At 39.8% G+C, this 25329-nt stretch overlaps 1 protein-coding gene and 1 long non-coding RNA gene across 3 annotated transcripts; one reads left to right on the forward strand and one right to left on the reverse strand.

The window, feature by feature from the left end:
- Positions 1-1854: 1854 nt before the first annotated feature.
- Positions 1855-21315, forward strand: LOC139573451 (protein lifeguard 1-like). 2 transcript variants are annotated; one of them, XM_071396906.1, is made up of 3 exons: positions 1991-2574; positions 5643-5726; positions 20650-21315. In XM_071396906.1, the coding sequence occupies exons 1-2, from the start codon at positions 2149-2151 to the stop codon at positions 5682-5684; spliced, it is 468 nt and encodes a 155-aa protein (XP_071253007.1). In that variant the 5' UTR covers positions 1991-2148; the 3' UTR covers positions 5685-5726; positions 20650-21315. The 2 variants fall into 2 exon arrangements, with proteins under 2 accessions (XP_071253006.1, XP_071253007.1); XM_071396905.1 differs by lacking the exon at positions 5643-5726 and having other exon boundaries at positions 1855-2574.
- Positions 12916-13228, reverse strand: LOC139573454 (uncharacterized). The gene is made up of 2 exons (XR_011674603.1): positions 13180-13228; positions 12916-13067 (listed from the first exon to the last, which is right to left on the reverse strand). It is a non-coding gene; the product is annotated as an uncharacterized lncRNA (long non-coding RNA).
- Positions 21316-25329: the final 4014 nt, after the last annotated feature.

Below are 25329 nucleotides of genomic sequence, written 5' to 3' on the forward strand. Positions count from 1 at the left end.
GCACAAACATAAAAATGTCCATTACAGTTACTTAAGGCAAAAACGAAAGTAGGGCGGTTGTTCGGGGTGGATGGGTGGACGTATAAGTTTGCGAGTTTGAACCTCGTCAGCAACAACTTCAGCATTTCAGCTAATTAGCAACTTTTCAACTACTTACTACGTTTTAACTACTTTGCAACTACTTAGCATGCTAGTTAACCATTCCCCTAACCTTAACTCTTTAACCTAACTCCTGAACTTAACCTTAACCCTAACCCCTAATCCTAACCCCTAGTTTAGCTAATGTTAGCCAGCTAGCTAACATTAGCCACCTAGATAGAATTTGTAACATATCATACATTTGGCAAATTTTTTACATAGTACGTTTAGCAAATTCGTAACATATTATATATTTTGCAAATTCGTAAGATAAAATTTGAATTGTAATTCGTAACATATCATATGAAATGAGTGATGGACATCCACAAATTAATACATACCATACAAAACGTAACATATCTTACGGAGTGTTTCGGATTTACTTGCAGAATAATAGGAAATGCTCTGAGACCAGGTTGGTTTCAAAGGCCTGGACCATAATGACTGAACACAGCCACACCACATTTTTCCAAACTTAGCAGGCAGGCAGGCCGGACCTACCTTAATGGCCGGCTTGACCTATCTCTCTGGCCGGACCTACCTACCTAGCCGGCGGGCCAGACCTACCTACTTGGCCGGTTGACCGGACCTACCTACCTGGCCGGCTGACTGGTCCCATTTGGCTGGATGACCGACTGGTCTCATCTGGCCCTCCGTGCTGTCCTATCTGGCCAGCAGGCCGACTGGATCTATTTGGCCGCCACACTGGATCTATCTATTTATGTTACATTATCTTATTGCTATGTTACATTATTTTGACGCATTATCATAATGTTACATTGTGTAACGCTCGTCGTTAGGAGAAAGAGAGGAGGACCAAGATGCAGCGTAGTGAGTACTCATATTCCTTTTAATGAAAACCGAATACTCGAACAAAACAACAAACTAACGATGAACGAGAATAACAAGAAACGAAACAGTCATGTCTGGTGACATACACAGAGACAGCGACACAGGAAACAGGAACAATCACCCACAACCCACAATGACAAAACAGGGGACCTAAATATGGCTCCCAATCAGAGACAACGACTGACACCTGCCTCTGATTGAGAACCATATCAGGCCAAACACATAGAAACAGACAAACTAGACATACAACATCATACCCTGACCAAACAAAACATAGAAACATACAAAGCAAACTATGGTCAGGGCATGACACATTGTCTTGTTGCATTGTCATTTATGTTACATTATATTGTTACATTATAATTTGTTACATTGTCTTGCTATTTCAACATTATATTACATTATCTTGTTACATTATCGATGCTACATTATCTTGTTGTATTATTGTTTGTTGCGTTATCTTGTTATATTATCATTATGATACATAATCTTGTTACATTATCATATATGTTACATTATATTATTGCCTTGTCATTTGTTGCATTATCTTTGTTACTTTTTCTTCTTATTCTTCAATCAACAGTCTTTGCTGTTTTTTTCCTGTGTTCACTTACCATAAACAAATACTTTAAGCATCACTTTTGTTATAGTTTTACCTTATTACAGTATCAAATATACAGTTTTACATCATAACAAAGAAAAATAAGTATTTGAATATCTTGCACTGAAGAGTTATCAATAAGTACAATAATTCAATGTGACTGTTACTGGTGTAGTTCAAAATATCACCATGGGGTTGCGCACAACTCCTATCCAGGCTATGGTACCTCTGCATTAGATGGACAGCATTTCTGCCTGACTGCTGGACTTGTTATTTGACTCCAGTCAGCTACTCAGTCTTTCCCCACCCCTAACCCTTCCCTGTCAGCTCACCCACACAGGCCTCCTCTAAACATAATGAGCTGCCAGGGACGGACAGGGGAGGGGGAGAGAGAACGTAATTGCTTGCTTTACACAGCTTGTAGGCAGGCAGACCATTTAGGCAGAGACACACAGAAGAAGACACAGAAGAACACTTGGAGAGATTGAGAGGAGGCACAAAATAAAGAAAGAGAGAAGTAAGATAAAAGGGAAACAAATCACCAACAGCACAAAAAAATGGATCCCAACAAGATGCCAAACGCCCCACCACCAGGCTGGAACCCAGATGAGAAGTCTGGGATGGGACAACCAGCTCCTCCACCCTACCAGGACCACCCCCAGTACCCCAACACAGGATACCCTGTACCAGCAGGCTACCCCGCCAATCCCCAGGGCTACGCACCACCGCCCCAGTATGGAGGAGCACCTGGGGCCCCTTACGGCCAGCCATACCCCCAGGGACAGTACCCCCAGGGACAGTACCCCCAGGGACAGTACCCCCAGGGAGAGTACCACCAGTCCACCGTCACAGTCCAGCCTACGGTGTTTGTGACCCATGGAGCTCTGCCTTACCCTCTGCCAGACTACCTGGGCTACTCCATTTTCACCATGCTGTGCTGCTGCCTGCCACTTGGCATCGCTGCACTTATCTACTCCATCTCGGTGAGTGGGACTTTTATTGCTGTTTTAAGAACATTCAAATGTAATGTAGACTAATGTGTTTCCAGTAGATATGTATCCCAAATAATTCACGGAACATAACTTTTTTCATTTTGTAGAGTAGTCAGTAGTGTATTTCTCACTGTAGTCTTTTTTTTTGCGTTATCCAAGAAACACAGTTACCGGTTTTGTTTAAATAACAGTCTCTCTCTCTCTCTACTTGGTGGAGGGCTGCATAGCTGGAGAGAGGGACATGTTTGTGATAGTTTTGGCCTAACACTCGGTGTCTCACAGTCTTGAGTTCTGTTTTGAATAAGGTCCTCAGGATATGGTGGTTTGAGGGGATCGGGGGAGGGGAGATGGGGTACGAAGTGGGAATTGGGGAGAGTGTGTGTAAGAAAGGGAGGGACCCTTCCCGGAATATGGGTGGTTAAAAATGGGTGGTTAAATATGGGTGGTTAAACATGCGGGTGACTTGACTGTGTGAGTGACGTAAGAGGAGGTGATATTCAAAATGTAAAAGGTATTCTGGGATTATCAAATCGCAAAAGACAAAAGGAGAACTCCAACAACCCTCTCCCTTGTCCTTTGCCAAACCTCACCCTCGAATGGACAGCCACACTGAGAAGAGGGGTAGGAAAGGGCTGGAAACCCTGAGCTATCCCTACAAGCCCCAAGTCAATTTCAATTTAAGGGGCTTTATTGGCATGGGAAACATATGTTTACATTGCCAAAGCAAGTTAAATAGATAATAAACCACATTTAAATAAACAAAAAATGTACAGTGGACATTACACTTACAAAAGTTCCAAAAGAATAAAGACGTTTCAAATGTCATTATGTCTATATACAGTGTTGTAATGATGTGCAAATAGTTGAAGTACAAAAGGGAAAATAAATAAAACGTAAATATATTGTTTTTCACTGGTTGCCCTTTTCTTTTGGCCTCTGTGATTGCACAATGTGGTATTTGTTTTCGAATTCTTTGTGGGTCTGTGTAATCTGAGGGAAATATGTGTCTCTAATATGGTCATACATTTGGCAGGAGGTTAGGATGTGCAGCTCAGTTTCCACCTCATTTTGTAGGCAGTGTGCACATTGCAAGTCTCTTTACTTACTTACTGGGATTACAAACGCATATCAGGATAGACAGCTAATTGTTGACCGGGTATGACTCATATAGATCAATGTGGGTAATGGTGGAAACATCCGGGTCAAAGCCTGGTAAAGAGAGAAAGGAGGTTGAAGATGTTATTATGGGCATCTTTATTTCACAATGAGACAGTGGCTTTTTATCAAGTATCAAAACCCAGTGGATGACTTCTAATGTAATAACAACATCAACTGAGGTTGAACAATGTGCTGGTGAATTGACTTCATCCACATCCATCATAGACATAATCGCTCAGTAAAGTTCCTCCTCTCCTGGGCAAGTCAAGGGCTATTATATACTGTAAGATATTTCATATTTGTACTTCATATCAGCAACTATTTTTACCAGAAAGGTGAGATGTTAACATTTCTTTGAGTATGTAGGATTACTAGTTATTGTTTATGGCCCTCTCATGATAAATAATTACTTTTGGGGATGATGTAGATTACATTTTCGATTACATTTAACTGGTTTTAATAAAGGCCACATGGAATTTTCAATAAATCTGATTTTATATATAAATAAAGACTTGCTAAAGTGCAAATATTCTGCATTTTGACACATTTTGAGACGCCCCTCTATGCATTTTAACCCACTTAACGCCAACTTTCCACCCTTATCACCATTAATTATTTTGTTACTTTCACAATGTCATTTCTGTATATTATTATTTATTTAGTGATTAGTGGGTCATTTTAAGGGGAGAAAATAACAACCTGTCCCTCATTTAAAGGTCAACCATGCTACGTCAACTGAACTCTTGTTTAAATATGGTGAAAATATTCCTTTTTAAATATTATTTTCAAAAGAAACATTGAACATCTAATAGTCAAATCATAGTGTAAAAGCAGGTGAGCTGGTTCTACTCTTTTTGTAAATTTTCTGGTGTTTTGTGGTAGAAAACTGAGTGGGTTGAGAATAACAGGTCAAACCTGTTACACATAGATAGACAGGCTAGACATGTTTTCACAATAATAATAAACATTGTGAAGCTTACATTCAATTGCCCCCCCGTTGAACACAGCAAACTTCCATCTCCCCTGTAACAAGGGAATTTATGGCGGATCAACAGTGTTGCGATCCTACCTGTTGGCACTTAAAGTATATTAATAGGAACTGATAGCAGTTGATGTTATTCTTCAATAACACTGACCCCAAAGCAAATCAGGGGGAGAAAATATATATTTATTCAAAGAGAACACATCATAGTTGTTATGCTGGAAAGTAGATGACAGATGTTCCTTCTTCACTGTCCTCAGTGATTCTCCACAGAACAAAGAGACAGGATGTAATCTATAACCCAACCCTAGCCTGTGGTTGACCAATTAGAATTCCTTGCAGTAAAATTGGATCAATGGCCAAATAACAAGTATCTCGTTTCAGGCTCAATGTATAGACAATTCGGACCAATTATAACTTGCCACATGTAGCTATGAGTCCCGGGCTGACATTCCTCCCAGGTCTCTGGCCCATTAATCAATGATTCCCTATTACAGAAAAACAACTATTTCCATTGATCGTTAATTCCCTCTTGACCTTTAGTCCTCTGTGTTGTGTATTTATCTTAAAATATTATTACAGCACGTACAATAGCATTTTTTTTTTTTTATTACCTAGAGGTGAGAAAACATGTTTTTTATTAAGTTGAACATGTGCTCATTATGACAGAACGTTAAAATTAGGTTTAAAGCATTTTTGGTGGAACGACCCACATCACAGACTGAATCATTTTGGTATGCTCTTATAATCTCATATCCATGACTCACTGCCATAAAGTTATGTTTCATTTTCTCCTAAACTGAAGCCACCAGAGCGGATTCGTAATACCCTAAAGTCATTGTAAAAACAAATTCATGCCTCCTTATCTTTTGGGTATCAACACAAACAACAGACTATTATTTCCACAATTTCTTTCCAGGTTTACACAACTGAAAAGGCTATCTGGGGACAGATAGCATGAAAGCATCCAGAAGATACTCTGGAATCAATCTGTCAGACAAAGGTTTGATCTGATGCTTTAAACCTCTTAAGGATTGGTTCCTTTTTTTCTATTTTCACCTAAAATGACAAACCCAAATCTAACCGCCTGTAGCTCAGGACCTGAAGCAAGGTTATGTATATTCTTGGTACCATTTGAAAGGAAACACTTTGAAGTTTGTTGAAATGTGAAATTAATGTAGGAGATTATAACACATTAGATCTGGTAAAAGATAATACAAAGAAAAAAACATGCATTTAAAAAAAAATGTTTTTTTGTCATCTTTGAAATGCAAGAGAATGGCCATAATGTACTATTCCAGGTTAGACACAATTTAGATTTTGGCCACTAGATGACAGCAGTGTATGTGGAAAGTTTTAGACTGATTCAATGAACCATTGCATTTCTGTTCAAAATGTTGTATCAAGACTGCCCAACTGTGCCTAATTGGTTTATTAATACATTTTCAAGTTCATAACTGTGCACTCGCCTCAAACAATAGCATGGTATAATTTCACTGTAATAGCTACTGTAAGTTGGACAGTGCAGTTAGACTAACAGAATTTAAGCTTTCTGCCCATATCAGATATGTCTATGTCCTGGGAAATGTTCTTGTTACTTACAACCTCATGCTAATCACAGTCTTTTTTCAACTAGGCAAGTCAGTTAAGAACAAATTCTTATTTTCAATGACAGCCTAGGAACAGTGAGTTAACTGCCTTGTTCAGGGGCAGATTTTTACCTTGTCAGGACAGCGATTCGATCTTGCAACCATTCGGTTACTAGTCCAATGCTCTAACCACTAGGCTACCTGCCACCCACATTAGCCTACATTAGCTCAACCATCCCGTACTAATATAGTAGACTGAATCAGACACGGAGATGGAGTGTTCTCCAAGCATAAACACCACTGCAGGTGTCCTGTTTCTGCTTTTTACAGCATAGATACAGATTTATTGGAGGTGTGCTGTTTTCAGGTCTTTAACCCAGAGAGCTTACATTGAAATGACTGATCATACAGACTATCCATTACCTAGTGGGAAATTCACCGGAGGCTGCTGAAGTGAGGATGGCTCACAATAATGGCTGGAATGGAGTAAGTGGTGAGCATGCCCTAAAACAGAACTTGACATCACCTGTGAGAATGTTAGCTTGCCACGAGGACATTAAGGCCATCATTTTGCAACTTCTTCACACTTTACAGTAACACTATCCCTCTTTTTGATGAGGTAACCCCGGGCTAACATAAACAGAGTTGAGTAGAGTTAGGGAGACAGACACAATGCAGGTTGTATGACATGTTCACTTAGCTAGTAAACACTTTCATTTTTATTTATTTATTTATTTATTTATTTTGTCCCATGCAGCATAATCATGCGCAAACGACCTGAAATGTATCTGGTTAATTTCCTTGTGGTTACATGTAGGGAACAAACAAATATTTCAAGTGGGTCTTTAATCCGTTATGGAATCCCTCATTCCTTACAAATAGGAGCAGTTTACCTGGACATGCTATTCGGTAATCTGTTATGGTCGTTTGTACTTTTCTGGAGAGTTTTTCACTTTTATTTTACCAGCTTTCCTTTTCCATACTGAAAATTCTATAGTGCCGTGAAAAAGTGTTTTCCCCTTTTCAGATGTTCTATATTTTTGCATATTTTTAATACTGAATGTTATCAGATCTTCAATCCTAACCTAATATTAGATAAAGGGAACCTGAGTTTACGAATAAGAAAAATGTATTCTTATTTTATTTATTTAATTAACAAAGTTACGCATGACCAAATTTCCCTGTGTGAAAATGTAATCTCCCTTACACTCAATAACTGGTTGTGCCACCTTTAGCTGTAATGACTGCAACCAGATGCTTCTTGTAGTTGTTGATCAGTCCCTCACATCGCTGTGGAGGAATTTTTCTTGCGCGCAGAACTACTTTAACTCAGTGATATTTGTGGGTTTTCAAGCATGAACTGCTCGTTTCAAGTTCTGCCACAACATCTCAATTGGGATTAGGTTTGGACTTTGACTAGGCCATGCCAAAACGTACATTTTGCAGCTTTTTAACCATTTTCATGTAGACTTGATTGTGTGTTTTGGATCATTGCCTTGCTGCATGACCCAGCTGCACTTCAGCTTCAGCTCACAGACGGATGGCCTGACATTCTCCTGTAGAATTCTCTGATACAGAGCAGAATTCATGGTTCTTTCTATTAAGGCAAGTTGTCCAGGTCCTGAAGCAGCAAAGCATCCCCAAACCGTCACACTACCACCACCATGCTTGACCGTTGGTATGAGGTTCTTACTGTGGAATGCATTGTTTGGTTTTCGCCAGAGATAATGGGAACCCATCTCATCCAAATAGTTGACTCTCAAGGCATTTGGGCATCTTTTATCAACACAACACTGAAGGAAACCTGTGTTAAACTAACTAGAATAGAAATCGTGCAACAGTTGACCACTAGTCATGTATGCGGCGGGAGTCAGGAACCAGGTGCAGAAGGTGAGTTTAATAATGAAGAATGCAGATCGACAAAACATGAGAAGCGTACAGACCGTGAATGAAAACAAACCAATACTGCCTGATGACAGAGGCCTAAATAAAGGGGAAGTAATCAAGGTGCTGATGAAGTCCAGGTGTGCTTGACAATGGGAGCGGGAGACCGGGAGTAGGCATGACCACACCCAGTTCAGGCCTGGAGGAGACATACGGTAATGGGTAAGTGGTGTATTATCTCGCTAAGAGGCTACTTGACGCTCTGCGAGGAAGCTTGGGCATGACTATCCCACACCGAGCCCTTCCCACCTTGCCTCAGTTGCGGCAAGCTGCTACTTGGCAGTGTTTGGCGTGGCACTGCGTACAGAGGTGACAAGCCAGACTGCAAACACAGTTTTCTTTTCTGTGTCTCCCAGTCAGCAGCACTGTCTGACTGGCACATAGACTTAATGCCCACTCACATAGAGTACAGCACCAGCCAATCCTGGGGTGGCAGGTTGCCTAGTGGTTAGAGCATTGGACTAGTAACCGAAAGGTTGCTAGATCGATTCCCTGAGCTGACAAAGTAAAAATCTATTGTTCTGCCCCTGAACAAGGCAGTTAACCCACTGTTCCTAGGCTGTCATTGAAAATAAGAATTTGTTCTTAACTGACTTGCCTAGTTAAATAAAGGTTAAAATAAAATCTTAAAACTATTCCCAGACAGGGAGAGATACGTTATGTATCTAGGAAAATGTATGTTCTAAAAAAAAATGTGTTACGGTACATTGTTTCTTCCTCAAAAAGAAATGGAGTTATGTCCTGTATGGGAAAGCTGGTGAAATTATGACTTCCTATTTCATGCCGGCTACTGTTGTGGAAATGATTCCCTTGGATTACATACAGTGCATTTGGAAAGTAAATCAGACCCCTTAACTTTTTCCACAATTTGTTACATTATAGCGTCATTCTAAAATGGATTTAAAAAAAATCCCCATCAATCTACACACAATAACCCATAATGACAAAGGAAAAACGGATTTTTTTGCAAATTTATTACAAATAAAAAACTGAAAAAAATCACATTTACATAAGTATTCAGACCCTTTACTCAGTCCTTTGTTGAAGCACTGTTGGCAGCGCTTACAGCCTCGAGTCTTCTTGGGTATGATGCTACAAGCTTGGCACAACCGCATTTGGGGAGTTTCTCCCATTCTTCTCTGCAGATCCTCTCAAGCTCTGTCAGGTTGGATGGGGAGCGTTGCTGCACAGCTATTTTCAGGTCTCTGCAGAGATGTTCGATCAGGTTCAAGTCCGGGCTCTGGCTGGGCCACTCAAGGACATTCAGGGACTTGTTCCAAAGCTACTCCTGCATTGTCTTGGCTGTGTGCTCATGGTCGTTGTCCTGTTGGAAGGTGAACCTTCGCCCCAGTCTGAGGTCTTGAGCCCTCTGGAGCAGGTTTTCATCAAGGATCTCGCTGTACTTTGCTCCATTCATCTTTCCCTCGATCCTGACTAGTCTCCCAGTCCCTGCCACTGATAAAACACCCCCACAGCATGATGCTACCGACACCGTGCTTCAGCGTAGGGATTGTGATAGCTTTCCTCAAGATGTGACGCTTGGCATTCAGGCCAAAGAGTTCAATCTTGGTTTCATCAGACCAGAGTATCTTGTTTCTTATGGTCTGAAAGTCCTTTAGGTGCCTTTTGGCAAACTCCAAGCAGGCTGTCATGTGCCTTTAACTGGCCACTCTACCATAAAGGCCTGATTGGGGGAGTGCTGCAGAGATGGTTGTCCTTCTGGAAGATTCTCCCATCTCTGTCAGAGTGAACATCGGGTTCTTGGTCACCTCACTGACCTAGGCCCTTCTCCCCCGATTGTTCAGTTTGGCCGGGCAGCCAGTTCTAGGAAGAGTCTAGGTGGTTCCAAACTTCTTCCATTTGAGAATGATGGAGGCCACTGTGTTCTCAGGGCCCTCATTGCTGCAGAAATGTTTTGGTACCCTTCCCCAGATCTGTGCCTCGACACAATCTTGTCTTGGAACTCTACATACAATTCCTTTGACCTCGTGGCTTGGTTTTTGCTCTGACATGCACTGTCAACTGTGGGAAGTGACTATGCATAGATAATAACAGAGATTAGCAGTGGTGTAAAGGCGGGGCAGTGCAAATAGTCTGGATAGCCATTTGATTAGATGTTCGGAGTCTTATGGCTTGGGGGTAGAAACTGTTTAGATGCCTCTTGGACCTAGACTTGGCGTTCCGGTACCGCTTGCCATGTGGTAGCAGAGAGAACAGTCTATGACTGGTGTGGCTGGAGTCTTTGACACGTTTTAGGGCCTTCCTCTGACACCGCCTGGTATAGAGGTCCTGGATGGCAGGAAGCTTAGCCCCAGTGATGTACTGGGCCATATGCACTACCCTCTGCGGTCAGAGGCCGTCAGAGGCCGCAGTCTCCTGAGGGGGAATAGGTTTTGTTGTGCCCTCTTCACGTCTTGGTGTGCTTGGACCATGTTAGTTTGTTGGTGATGTGGACACCAAGGCACTTAAGCTCTCAACCTGCTCCACTACAGCCCGTCGATGAGAATGGGGGTGTGCTCGGACCTCCTTTTCCTGTAGTCCACAGTCATCTCCTTATTTAATCCATTTTAGAATAAGGCTGTAATGTAACTAAATGTGGAAAAAGTGAAGGGGTCTGAATATTTGCCGAATGCACTGTAGGTTAGTTGCATTCCCTATTTTATTGAGTTTGGATTGTTTTAGGTTAGTTCGAGATCTATACAGGATATTGTTATGTCGTGATTTATAGGACTTTCCACATTTCAGCATGTTTTTCCTGGCCTGACACACGAGAGGGGGAGTCGCATTGTGTTTGGAATCTGTTGTGTTTGGGATTTGCGCCAGGTTGTCTGGGAGGAGTAGGAGGAAGGGAAAGGCCTGTGGGAGGGTCAATAGGGGTACAGGCCGGGGGAGGGGAGGGCAACAGGATTCTGCCTCTTGGCAATTCAACATTCACACAGTGGGGCCTTTCTAACATGGCGGACAAGAGGGCATAATCAGAGAGCAGAAAGAAGCTATTGTTGTGTGTGCTTGTGTGTGTGTGTGTGTGTGTGTGTGTGTGTGTGTGTGTGTGTGTGTGTGTGTGTGTGTGTGTGTGTGTGTGTGTGTGTGTGTGCGTGTGTGTGTGTGTGCGTGTGTGCGTGTGTGTGTGTGTGCTCGTGTGTGTGTGCTCGTGTGTGTGTGCTCGTGCGTGTGTGCTCGTGTGTGTGCTCGTGCGTGTGTGCTCGTGCTTGTGTGCTCGTGCATCTGTGGCCGGAAGTGTTTTAGATTTGTGTCTGTGTGTCGCAGGCTGTGTGTTTTCCAGTCAGTATGTTTTGAAATGTTTTAGAGTGATTTGCCATGAAATACGGACAGGACGATGAACATATCCTTGTTGGAGACTGCACACAATTTCCTGGCAATTGTCTTCAAAAGGAGTTGCTTGTCTATTGTTTCCCTTGTCAAGTTTCAAGTTCATTTAGTAATCCATTACACCTATTTTCCTGTCTTCTTAAAAACTTCTTCAGGCTGCAAGCCCGACATCGGGATCAATATGACAACAGCCACTGCAAGTGCAGGGCGCGAAATTCAAAATCTATTTTTGTAAAATATTTAACTTTCACACATTAACAAGTCCAATACAGCATTTGAAAGATAAACATCTTGTCAATCCAGCCAACATGTCCGATTTTTTTAATGTTTTACAGAGAAAACACCACATATATTTATGTTAGCTCACCACCAAATAAAAAAGACAGACATTTTTCACAGCACAAGTAGGATGAAGTAGCATGCACAAGCCAACCTAACTAACCTAAAACCAACCTAAATAACCTAGAAAAAACTACCTCAGATGACAGTCCTATAACATGTTACACAATAAATCTATGTTTTGTTCAAAAAAAATGCATATTTTAGCTATAAATCAGTTTTACATTACTGCTACCATCATAGCTACAGTAAGAAATCGCACGGGAGTAGCCAGAGAAAATACAGACACCAACTTCAACTACCTTATTACACATCAGAAAACATTTCAGAGAAATATATGGTGGATAGCTAATGAAAGACAAAGATCTTGTGAATACAGACAATATTTCAGATTCTTTAAATGTTTTACAGCGAAAACACCACATATATTCATGTTAGCTCACCACCAAATACAAAAAGAGAGACAGATATTTTTCACAGCACCGGTAGCATGCAGCTAGCATGCAGCTAGCATGCAAAGCCAACCTAACTAACCTAGAACTAACCTAAATAACCTAGAAAAAACTCCCTCAGATGACAGTCCTATAACATGTTACACAATAAATCTATGTTTTGTTCGAAAAAGTTGAATATTTTAGCTATAAATCAGTTTTACATTACTGCTACCATCTTAGCCACCATCATAGCTACAGTCAGATATCGCACGGCAGTAGCCAGAGAAAACAGACACCAACGTCAACTTCTAATTTCACATCAGAAAAGATTTCAGAAAAATATATGGTGGATAGCTAATGAAAGAGAAAGATCTTGTGAATACAGACAATATTTCCGATTTCTGAAGTGTTTTACAGCGAAAACACAATATATCGTTATATTAGCTTACTACAATAGCTAACACACAGCAGCATTGATTCTAGTCAAACGCTAGCGATAGCACAGTTCGACAGATATATGAAAAAGCATCCCAAATTGGGTCCTTATCTTTGTTGATTTTCCATCAGAATGTTCTCCAAAGGGTCCTTTGTTCAGAACCGTGTTCATTTGGACCTAGAACGAACGATGTCCCTGTTGAATTAGCATGACACACTGGCCATGCCGTGCTAACCTCTCCGTCTTGACAAAATTCTTGCGTCGCATCACGTCTAAAGTCCAGAATAAATTTCAATAATATAATTAAAGTATATTGAAAAAACATACTTTAGGATGATTTTGTGACATGTATCAAAGAAAATCGAAGCTGGAGGTCATATTCACCTATAACGAGTGTTTTCCAGGAGCGCAGTCCAGTTCCTACTTCGCGCCCAGAAAAAATTATAAAGTGCGCACTTATCACTCAAAGAGGTTCCTTTCAGTCCCTGACAGAGATAATCAAGTCCTTTTTTCTCTCACTTCCGCATGACAACCAGGGGAAGATGTGTGACGTGTTTGTACAGTCCCAAGTGCCAAGGCCTTTTATAGAGAGTATCTTGAAGAGAGACATAGCTTCTTGGAAATTTCTCTTTTTCCAGAAAATGGGCTGTAAAAAGAGTTATGTTTCACTTAGAGAAATAATTAAACCTGTTTTAGAAACTAGAAGGTGTTTTATATCCAAAGGTAATAAATAATATGCATATTGTACGAGCAAGAATTGAGTACGAGGCCGTTTGAAATGGGCACCTTTTTTCTGGCTACTCAATAATTTCCCTTGCAGCCATAACAGGTTAAGAAAACGGTGCTTACACAGTTATTATTTGAAAATTATTTATACTGTACTCTGGCAATATCAGAAAATGATTACACACACTAACTTTATTAACACTAGTTGCTAGGATACCCCAGCCTCTTTTATGAAGCAGCCCCTGTCTGGGCCCCATGGGTTGTTGGGAATGAATAGGGTCATTACCACAGGTTCAAATAGGACGTTGCTTACACTGTTGGTATTGGCTCTAAACCCTGAACTTCATTGTGAATGTTATCTTTATTGTGACTGTCACGATATGGTGAGAATAGTACTTCAATATTTGGCAATGTCTGAGATAAAGCTGTTTTTTTTATCTCAGAGATTCATTTATGACATATTATTTCTTATCTATTATCTTTTAGGCTCTGTTTTTTTGTGTTTAACGTCACAGAGTGCACTTTGAGGAAACAGAGATGCGGAAAATAAGTTATAGTGGCCATGCCTTAGACTAGAAAAACATAAACAATCATGGCCCCAACAACTAACAAATCTATGAATTTGAAACATTGTCGAACACAGCTCCTTTGTAAGCAGGACCGTTAGTGGCATGAATCCGGCATGTGTTAAGCTGAACCTATAAGCAACATGCAGTGAAAAGGGAAAGTGGCTGAAAATTTGGTAATTTAAGGGATAATCATTTAATGGAGAGCCCAGGTGCACCAAACACCACAACTTCTGTGTTCCACTCCCAGTAATTACACAATTAATACAGTCCACACTCCAAATGTTTCAGTCATATTTTAGGTGAAGTGTAGAGATATAATTGTCAATGAAAATAGCAACAGCATTGTTTCAGTTAACCCTTTGATAGCCCCTTTATCTATCCACATATTGCTTATACACACTCATCCTCTTATCCCCATTACTGACAGTACCTTACTCTACCCTCACGTATGTACTGTATATTAGGTAGAATATGGTAGAGTTTGTTTTTGGTCTACTCTTGTAAATATTGCTTCATTGATTATATCTTAGTGGAATAAGAAAGGATGTAGTTACTAATCTAATGCACTTCTGTACATCGCGCTGTAATGTACAATTTACCTTATTTTAGCACCCCAAAAACATAATACTTCCAGGTCAACTGTAATATGAATACCATTCTAAGCACAATTTCTCCCGTTTTCAGCAAAATCAATGACGAGGCCTTCATGCTGCCCGTCTCTGCATGATTGAAGAAGGCAATGAGCTCCGTCGGGTCTTTTTAAAAATGACGGGTGGGGAAGCAAAACGTACTGCGAGATAGGGAAAGGGGGAGATAAGCTGTGTGCGGAAACAGATTTCTTCACCCGATCTGTCAATCTTATCACCTCTAAAATGTAAATGAAACACTATAAAGAATTTATATAATGTGTCATTACATACAGTACAGTTGAAGTCGGAAGTTTACATACACTTACGTTGGAGTCATTAAAACTCGTTTTTCAACCACTCCACAAATTTCTTGTTAACAAACTATAGTTTTGGCAAGTCGGTTAGGACATCTACTTTGTGCATGAAACAAGTAATTTTTCCAACAATTGTTTACAGACAGATTATTTAACTTATAATTCACTGTATCACAATTCCAGTGGGTCAGAAGTTTACATACACTAAGTTGACTGTGCCTTTAAACAGCTTGGAAAATTCCAGAAAATGATGTCATGGCTTTAGAAGCTTCTGATTGGCTAATTGACATTATTTGAGTCAATTGGAGGTGTACCTGTGGATGTATTTCAAGGCCTACCTTCAAACTCAGTGCCTCTTTGCACGACATCATGGGAAAATAAAAAGAAATCAGCCAAGACCTCAGAAAAAAATTGTAGACCTCCACAAGTCTGGTTCATGATTGGGAGCAATATCCAAACGCCTGAAGGTAGCACGTTCATCTGTACAAACAATAGTACGCAAGTATAAACACCATTGGACCACGCAGCCGTCATACCGCTCAGGAAGGAGACGCGTTCTGTCTCCTAGAGATGAACGTAGTTTGGTGCGAAAAGTGCAAATCAATCCCAGAACAACTGCAAAGGACCTTGTGAAGATGCTGGAGGAAACAGGTACAAAAGTATCTATATCCACAGTAAAACAAGTCTTATATCGACACAACCTGAAAGGCCGCTCAGCAAGGAAGAAGTCACTGCTCCAAAACCGCCAAAAAAAGCCAGACTATGGTTTGCAACTGCGCATGGAGACAAAGATCGTACTTTTTGGAGAAATGTCCTCCGGTCTGATGAAACAAAAATAGAACTGTTTGGCCATAATGACCATCGTTATGTTTGGAGGAAAAAGGGGTAGGCTTGCAAGCCGAAGAACATCATCCCAACCGTGAAGCACGGGGGTGGCAGCATCATGTTGTGAGGGTGCTTTGCTGCAGGAGAGACTGGTGCACTTCACAAAATAGATGGCATCACGAGGAAGTAAAATTCTGTGGATATATCAAATCAAATTTTTATTTTTATTTATTTAACCTTTATTTAACCAGGAAGGGCTCATTGAGATTTAAAATCTCTTTTTCAAGAGCGTCCTGGCCAAGATAGGCAGCACCAAGTCATTACAAAAAATTACAGACAGACAACATGAAAAACTACAAGTAATCTAGTAAAAAACCATTGAATTCACAAGAGTATAACAATATCAAAAACAGCAAATTAAAAACATTGACAGGTCAGGGAATCAGCCTCAAAATCCTTCATCAGTGATTTAAAAACACCAATCGGGACAAGTTCTTCCAGTTTAAAATTATTTTGTAAGGTGTTCCAAGACAATGGCGCAGAGTACATAAATGTATTTATATATTGAAGCACCATCTCAAGACATCAGTCAGGAAGGTAAAGCTTGGTCGCAAATGGATCTTCCAAATGGACAATGACCTCAAGCATACTTTCAAAGTTGTGGCTACATGGCTTAAGGACAACAAGGTCTAGGTATTGAAGTGTCCATGCCCTGACCTCAATCCTATAGAAATATTGTGGGCAGAACTGAAAAAGTGTGTGTGAGCAAGGAGGCCTACAAACCTGACTCAGTTACACCCGCTCTGTCAGGAGGAATGGGCCAAAATTCACCCAACTTATTGTGGGAAGCTTGTGGAAGGCTACCCGAAACGTTTGACCCAAGTTAAACAATTTAAAGGCAATGCTACCTAATACTAATTAAGTGTATGTAAACGTCTGACCCACTGGGAATGTGATGAAAGAAATAAAAGCTGAAATCATTCTCTCTACTATTATTCTGACATTTCACATTCTTAAAATAAAGTGGTGATCCTAACTGACCTAAGACAGGGAATTTTTACTGGGATTAAATGTCAGGAATTGTGAAAACTGAGTTTAAATGTATTTGGCTAAGGTGTATGTAAACTTCTGACTTAAAACTCTACCTATTTGAAGGTTTGTGTCGAATTTGAATCTGTTTTTAAGGGCGGCGCTAAAGTTCTCTTCAGAACTGTCGCGGCTTTTAAGAGGCATGATGGCTTGCGGTGATGACGCAAAAGATGTATGCATTCCGTACAATTGACCTTACCCTGTCCCTGTCCCTTTATTATTTTTAAACTGCGAGAGAAGCGCTACACCTGGTGGAGAGAAGCTGTAAGACACAGAATGAGTTGCTTTATGCATGCTGTATGTTATGTCATGACACGTCACAATTTAACGTACAGCGTCGGATAGGTCAGTTTTTTTCAACTTTACTCCAATACTATCGGGCCAGTACCAGGTCAATCAACGCTTTAATAGAAACATAGTTCACACCCCAGATTTTGATGCCAACACAGTCACTACAGTCCCATTAGTTTTCATTGCAGCCTCGTTTGAATGCCGCTGTTGCGCAAATTTGCACGGAATGGGGTTAGTCAACAGTACCATCCAGGAAACCAGATTAGCTCTATTCAACTAGCTCTGTTTAGCTTAGCATTTTAACTGTCCATAACTGTCAAAAAAAATTGCATTTCAACTTAACATTTCAACAAAACAAATGTTAGCTGACTTACTTGTATGTCTATTAATTCAACATAAGTAGCTAAGAGGTTGCTAAATGCCTATCTAGCTAGCTTGCTCTGATTATCTTAGCATGTTGCTGCTAGTTTGCTACATTTTACTCTTTGCTTCAAGTCAGGAGACTAGTTGTATCTAAGAGATGTTGTCACATTTGTCTGACTACTGTATCACAATAAATATTTAAAAACGTTAGAACCTTTAACTCAAACTTTTATTTACAAGATGCTCAGTTCAAACCTCCTCCATGTTTTCAAGATGTGCATCTGTTAAACTCCGCCCATTGACTTTTAGAAACCAATCGGATTTGTTCTTCCCTAAACCAATCAGATTCTTTCTGCCTTTAGAACAAAGTTGACTACAATTTGACAACCTTCTCTTCAGTCACAGAGAAGAGCAGAAATCTGTTGACCGTGTAAATCAATAGTGGTCCCGTGTGGCTAAGTTGGTAGAGCATGGCACTTGCAATTCCAGGGTTCTGGGTTTGATTACCATGGGGAACCAGTACGAAGTCGCTCTAGATTGTCTGCTAAACGACCCCAAAAAATATAAATGCTCACTGGGTCGCTCAATGAATGGCCCATTCACCAGCATTTCTGTACTGTCACTGAGAAGGCCCTTCATGTCACAGAGATTAGAAAGACAGACTCCGTTAATGATCTGATTCTGTTCGATCTTGGGATTTTCTCACATATCAAGCATCTCACATCCTGCCCCTCCCTCTCCATGAGGTCACACAGAAACCCCAATACAATGTGTTCAGTTGTACATCCTCCACATAAACAATTCATAAAATGTTAACTTTGTCATCCCATTGCACTCCCCACATTGCTTAGAACAAATCCCAGATTGCAGATACAGTATTTCATAAAAGAGTGGAATAACCACTCCTCAGTTAATTGTTCAGAATATCTTATTTGGAATTGAGTTGGTATTGAATGTAATGTGGTTTTCAAGGAGCCTGGCCCAACAGATTATATTATGATGAGTCATATGAACAATATGCTGCAGTGCTGATAGAGGCCCATGGGGAAATCAGGAATGGAGTATTACGTGGGTAAGTGAATGGAATCAAGCTTCCAGTAGGTTTCTGGGGCATCATTTATAAACCGTGCATACATTCAAAATATATCCCAAAATGTGCGTGTGCCAGTTTTATATATTTTTTTTACTTAACTTGAGAATGTACTCACCTCCCTGCAAACTTTATCCCATGCATACTTACATCTGCTGGTGGTTGAAATACTGTATTGCAAGCTTGCAAGTGAGTATTTTGTGTGAATGGGGTATATAAAAATATATAAAAATCAACAGGAAAACTTATTATTAACAAGAATGCAACTATTTGCATTCAGTGAGGAGAGCGAAAACATATGTTTTATTTTTAGAATCTAAAATAATTAATTAGACAACAGAATCTTATAATAGGAATATGTTTCCTATTTATTTTATTTTCATAACCATTGCAGAATATACAGTGTTCCAGAATATACAGTATTCCAGAATACAGTGTTACAGAATATACAGTGTTACAGAATATACACAGTGTTACAGAATATACAGTATAGTATTCCAGAATATACAGTATTCCAGAATATACAGTATTCCTCACCTTTTCTGGCTGTGATGGGTTCATATTCCATACAACAAATGACCACGCACATCTCTCAGCACATCTCTCATGTAATTGGACGTAGTAGCTTAGTAAATGGATAGGCTATATGTATTTCAAGTTTTGCAATATCACGGCAAGCAGAGCATACAGACAGACAGATGGGATGGAGGAAATATTGTGAACCTCAAGGAAATGGAAGAAAACCATTTGGTGGAGTGCCCAGATAATTATTCAAGACACGCAAGTACACAGACCCTCAGAAACACAACAACTGTCCACTGTTAAGAGATCCAAGGAGCCCTTCTCCTCTAGCTAGCCGTGTAGAAACAATTATGAACCAGCTGTCAGTAATCAGGAGGAGGGTTTACAATAGCAGGCAGGCCTTCTCACGCCACACTACCCTAAATCAACACAGACCCTCTCTGCTTAAACCTTAAGTCAACCCTCGCCCTGCTGTGGAAGCCAACTCACATATTTCACCAGAGGACGGAAACAGATGGAGGCTATGTTAACAACGTCATGTGACTAGGGGGAGGTTGATTCAATTCAGACTTGAGTAAGTCACTGTTAAGTGGGAGCGATCTTATAGGGGGGTGTGAGGGCATGTTGTTATTTTTTAAACATGGACTAAAGAGTGGGTATTTTGGTGCCTGTTGTTTGTGTTTTACATGCACTTCCTGTTTGTCACAAGACTCTTCCTGATTTGGAGCCAGAAAGTAATCCAAGACCACATGTGACACACACATACTGTTCAAAATTTGCTGAGAGCTTTACTGTTGCTTAGTGTGTGACTCATACTGACTGGTAGTCAGCTACTCCGAGATGTCTATAGTGTAAAGTCCATGGCAAGGAGTGATGAGTCAAAGACACTGAGACTTCAGTTAGTTGACTGAAAGTTTAGCATTGCCTGTCAAACCTTGTTCTTCCCTCAAGAGAAAACATAACAGGTGTCAAAAAGTGTCTCACAAAATAGCACCATTCCTAAGACTGTAGCTAGGGGAGAGAGCTACAAGAGTGAATCTGGCACACAGGTACAGTTGGTTCTTCATCCACAGCTGTTTCAACTTAGTGCTGCTTGGGGTGTGGCCACAGGAACTTAGCGTTCAAGTTGTTATATCATCACTAGTATGGTGTTAATATGCTCTATTATAGATGCTCTACAGTGAGATAGAAAAATGTCCCTCTGGTTTTTATTTTCTGACTTAGTTGGCATGTTGGCTAAGCATTGTGTTTGTGAATGAATACTGCTTCTCCTGAAATAACTCAAATAAGAGCATTGCACTAAATCATCGTTGAACTCTCTCCGTTGAAGTCTCTCTCTCACTCTCTCTTTCCTGAATGATGATTACAACAATTACAGCTCTCCCTCCTTTCCTTTCTTTCTTTCTTCCTTCCTTCCTTCCTCCCTCTGCTCTCAGACTCGAGACGCCAACAACCAGGGTCACCAGCAGGTTGCTGAGAGGAGTTCTCGTCTAGCACGGATACTGAACCACTCCGCCCTGGGTATCGGCATCACCGTCATCATCCTGTACATCGTCTACGTCGTCATCCTGGCCAAAAATATCCACTGATCTGACACCTAAACACCGGTTAGCACCACAGCCACCGCTTCTCTCAACCCCAGCCCCCAAAATCATCCTGATTTTGACCACATACAGTGGGTGCCAGTTACAGGCACTTTCCAAAGAGATACATAATGCTGTTTATTCATCAACATTTATGACATGCTTTTTTAAAACTATATATCTAATGACTTACTTTTTTAAATACCTGCAGACAGGATAGTTTAAATTGTTAATTCATTTGCCTGTTTAATTTTAAGTTTAATATACATAAACAAACAACAAATTATGGATACTGATAGTTTTTTGGAATATTTCTAATAAATGTCTAAAGGATAGTGTATGTGTATTCACTGTGTATGGATAAGTCATATCAGAGTTTAGAGACAGATTTGACAATGTTATGAGAATGCAGCAGAAAGAGACTATTCTTAAAGTCTGAGAGGACATGTATTACTTGATGTCAATACACAGAGTGCCAGTAAGGTTACCACTCACAAGAATAAACATTTTACAACTCAATGTCAAATATTTACCTCTTGTTGTACAAATGTATCAATTTGCTCAATTCAGTGTTCTGTGCTGTCAGCAATGGCACAAGCAATACTCAACTCAACTTATTTTGGACAACCGTGGAGACTAAGACCTAGATTCAAACTGTAGCGCAGAAGATCCGCTGTATAGCACAATTTAAATTTAAAGGTCATTTACGATTTAGTCAACATATGCAGCGTTTACCGTGAATGCAGTCTCCGCAAACGCAGGAACATGGCCTTCCACTCTACGGATTTAATCTAACCCTGGAAGTCAAAAGAAATTGCAGCGCTGTTCCAGTTTGGCCTTACAGTTGATTCATTTGGTGAAATGTACACACTACTCCATGTAATTTATAGTCACATATTGCCAGATTATGTATAACACTCTATATGTTAGATATATATTTTATTTTAGTATATATATATATATATATATATATATATTCAGTGACGCTCACCTCTTCTATTTACCAAGGGGTTCAACTTTATCCTTCTCTTACGTGTGTAGTTGTTGGGAAAAGTGTTTACCTTGTATCGTGTATTTTTGTTTGTGAAAACACAAAAGGAGAGACCATTATAAGAATGCAGATATGTAAACCAAATTTGTTTTAAAATAAAGTTAAAAGGGTGAATAAATCACACACTGATTTCAGACACATTTAGATCAAAAGCCTTTTGACTGGCGGCAGGCTACAGCTAATAATCCACTTCCAAGTCCAATTGATCAACAACAAAAAAGCATGATTAATCTTAACACTGAACATTTCTCTCTTTACCCTCTGATTTATGTATATTAACATTTGTATTATATACAGTACCAGTCAAGAGTTTCTTTATTTTTACTATTTTCTACATTGTAGAATAATAGTGAAGACACAAAAACTATGAAATAACACATAAAACCATCTAGTAACCAAAAAGGTGTTAAACAAATCAAAATATATTTTAGAGTTTAGATTCTTCAAAGTAGCCACCCTTTGCCTTGATGACAGCTTTGCACACTCTTGGCATTCTCTCAACCAGCTTCACCTGGAATAATTTTCCAACAGTCTTGAAGGAGTTCCCACATATGCTGAGCACTTGTTGGTTTATTTTCCTTCACTCTGCGGTCCAACTCATCCCAAACCATCTCAATTGGGTTGAGCACTCAATCACTCTCCTTCTTAGTCAAATAGCCCTTACACAGCCTGGAGGTGTGTTGGGTCACTGTCCAGTTGAAAAACATATGATTGTCCCACTAAGGGCAAACCAGATGGGATGGCGTATCGCTGCAGAATGCGGTGGTATTATGCTGGTTTAAAAAAAACACATCATCACACCTCCTCTTCCATGCTTCAGGTGGGAACTACACATGCAGATATCATCTCACAAAGACACTGCGGTTGGAACCAAAAATCTCAAATTTGGACTCATATCGTGGAGAAATTACAAGATTGTTATAATACTGTTATTGCATCGAATGGTTGTTGTATGCATCAGAATAGGGTTGGAACTATTGTGTCGATGTGAACTGAGGGGAGCTTCTGAGATGTAACTCTAGCAACTGATTAATGATGGTCTTGTCCTCTCTCGGAGGTCGCATTCCATAGAATTAATTGATGTTTCTATATTATGAAGTACCAGGGACGAGATCAGAGCCTTGTCTTAGGGGCCAAACTCTGTACAACAAGAACAGTCTTCATAGCAAATACTATCTGGCTGGGTGATACTCCTCATTTATCAAGTCTCACCTTGTGACCCATTCCACACATCCGTTGTTTGTCATGTAGACTAAAGGGGTGTATCTTTGCTATAAAAGGTGTTTGTATTCTTTGTCTCAGGGATCTCAACAAAGTATCTAAGAGTGGTTCGTCGACCAGCCATCGTTATTGCAGAGTACTCACATCATTCACTTGAGTGTGGGGTGTGACATGCTTTCCTTATTAATAAGTGAATAAATATTTAGATTAAGTATAACTCTGACTTGTTTGTCTCTCCTCATTTGATAATACAGAAATTAACCTCTACACTCATCAGACCAAAGGACAGATTTCCACCGGTCTAATGTCCATTGCTCGTGTTTCTTGGCCCAAGCAAGTTTCTTCTTATTATTGGTGTCCTTTAGTAGTGGTTTCTTTTCATCAATTCGACCATGAAGGCCTGATTCACGCAGTCTCCTCTAAACAGTTGATGTTGAGATGTGTCTGTTACTTGAACTCGGTGAAGCTTTATTTGGGCTGCAATTTTAGAGGCTGGTAACTCTTATGAACTTATCCTCTGCAGCAGAGGTAACTTCCTTTCCTGTGGCGGTCCTCATGACAGCCAGTTTCATCATAGCGCTTAATGGTTTTTGTGACTGCACTTGAATGAACTTTCAAAGTTCTTGAAATGCTCCGCATTGACTGACCTTCAGGTCTTAAAGTAACGATGGACTGTCATTTCTCTTTGCTTATTTGAGCCGTTCTTGCCATAATATTGACTTGGTATTTTACCAAATAGGGCTATCTTCTGTATACCACCCCTACCTTGTCACAACACAACTGACTGGCTCAAACGCATTAAGAAGGAAAGAAATTCCACAAATTAACTTTGAACAAGGCACACCTGTTAATTGAAATGCATTCCAGGTGACTACCTCATGATGCTGGTTGAGAGAATGCCAATAAAATATATTTAGATTTGTTGAACACTTTTTTGGTTACTACATGAATTCGTATGTGTTATTTCATAGTTCTGACTTCTTCAATATTATTCTACAATGGAGAAAATAGTCCAAATAAAAGAAAAACCCTGGAATGAGTAGGTGTTCTAAAACTTTTGACCGGTAGTTTACTCATTCCAGGGTTTTTCTTGTACTATTTTCTACATTGTAGAATAATTTAGAAGACATCAAAACTATGGAAAAGCATTCCTCATGAAGTTCGTTTAGAGAATGTCTAGAGTGTGCAACGCTGTCCTTAAGGCAAAGGGTGGCTACTTTGAATAATCTAAAATATAACATAGATTTTAATTTGTTTAACACTTTTTTGGTTACTACATGATTCCATGTGTGTTTTTTCATAGTTTTGATGTCTTCAGTATTATTCTACAATGTAGAAAATAGTACAAAAATAAAAGGAAAACCCTTGAATGAGTAGGTGTGGCCATACTTTTGACTGGTACTGTGTATATATTTATTTTATTTTATTTAACCTTTATTTAACTAGGTAAGTCAGTTAACTTCTCTAGGATATGTGGGACGCTAACGTTCCACTTGGCCAAAATCCAGAAAAAATATAGCGCCAAATTCAAATATATTACTATAAAAATCCATCTTTCATGAAATCACACATGAAAGACACCAAATTAAAGCTACACATGTTGTGAATCCAGCCAACATGTCTGATTTCAAAAAGGATTTACGGGGAAAGCACACCAAACAATTATGTTAGCTCAGTACATAGCCACAGAAAAACACAGCCATTTTCCCAGCAAAATATAGTATTAACAAAAAGCAGAAAGAGATCAAATTTATCACTAACCTTTGAACATCTTCATCAGATGACACTCATATGACATCATGTTACACAATACATTTATGTTTTGTTTGATAATGTGCATATTTATATCCACAAATCTCTGAAAGTAAGGCTGACATAAGCACACATCAGCTGTTGACTCATCTATTACAACCTATATAATCATGTTATTTCTTTGTAGGTACCTGCCGGTGTATTCTCTTAATCATCTTTTTCCCAAACGTTTTAGAGTGGACCAGATTTTGATAGTGGCTTGACATTTAGCTCTTAGTAGTCTGTTATTGCATCTTAGTGAAGTGACGTGGAAACAACGTTGATTCAACCAGTTTTTGCCCAGTGGGTTGCCAGTTGACAATATGGGAGCATTTTGATTTACAACCTCTGCCTTACATGCAGTTTACTCTGAGAGTGGTGTGGTAAGAACGACCAAAAAGTGGAACTTGTCCTCTACACCAATAAAGGTAAGATTGCACTTATTTGATGGAATGAGGAAATGAGCGTTT

This window comes from Salvelinus alpinus, chromosome 4 (assembly GCF_045679555.1).
Source record: "Salvelinus alpinus chromosome 4, SLU_Salpinus.1, whole genome shotgun sequence".
Classification (NCBI taxonomy): domain Eukaryota; kingdom Metazoa; phylum Chordata; class Actinopteri; order Salmoniformes; family Salmonidae; genus Salvelinus; species Salvelinus alpinus.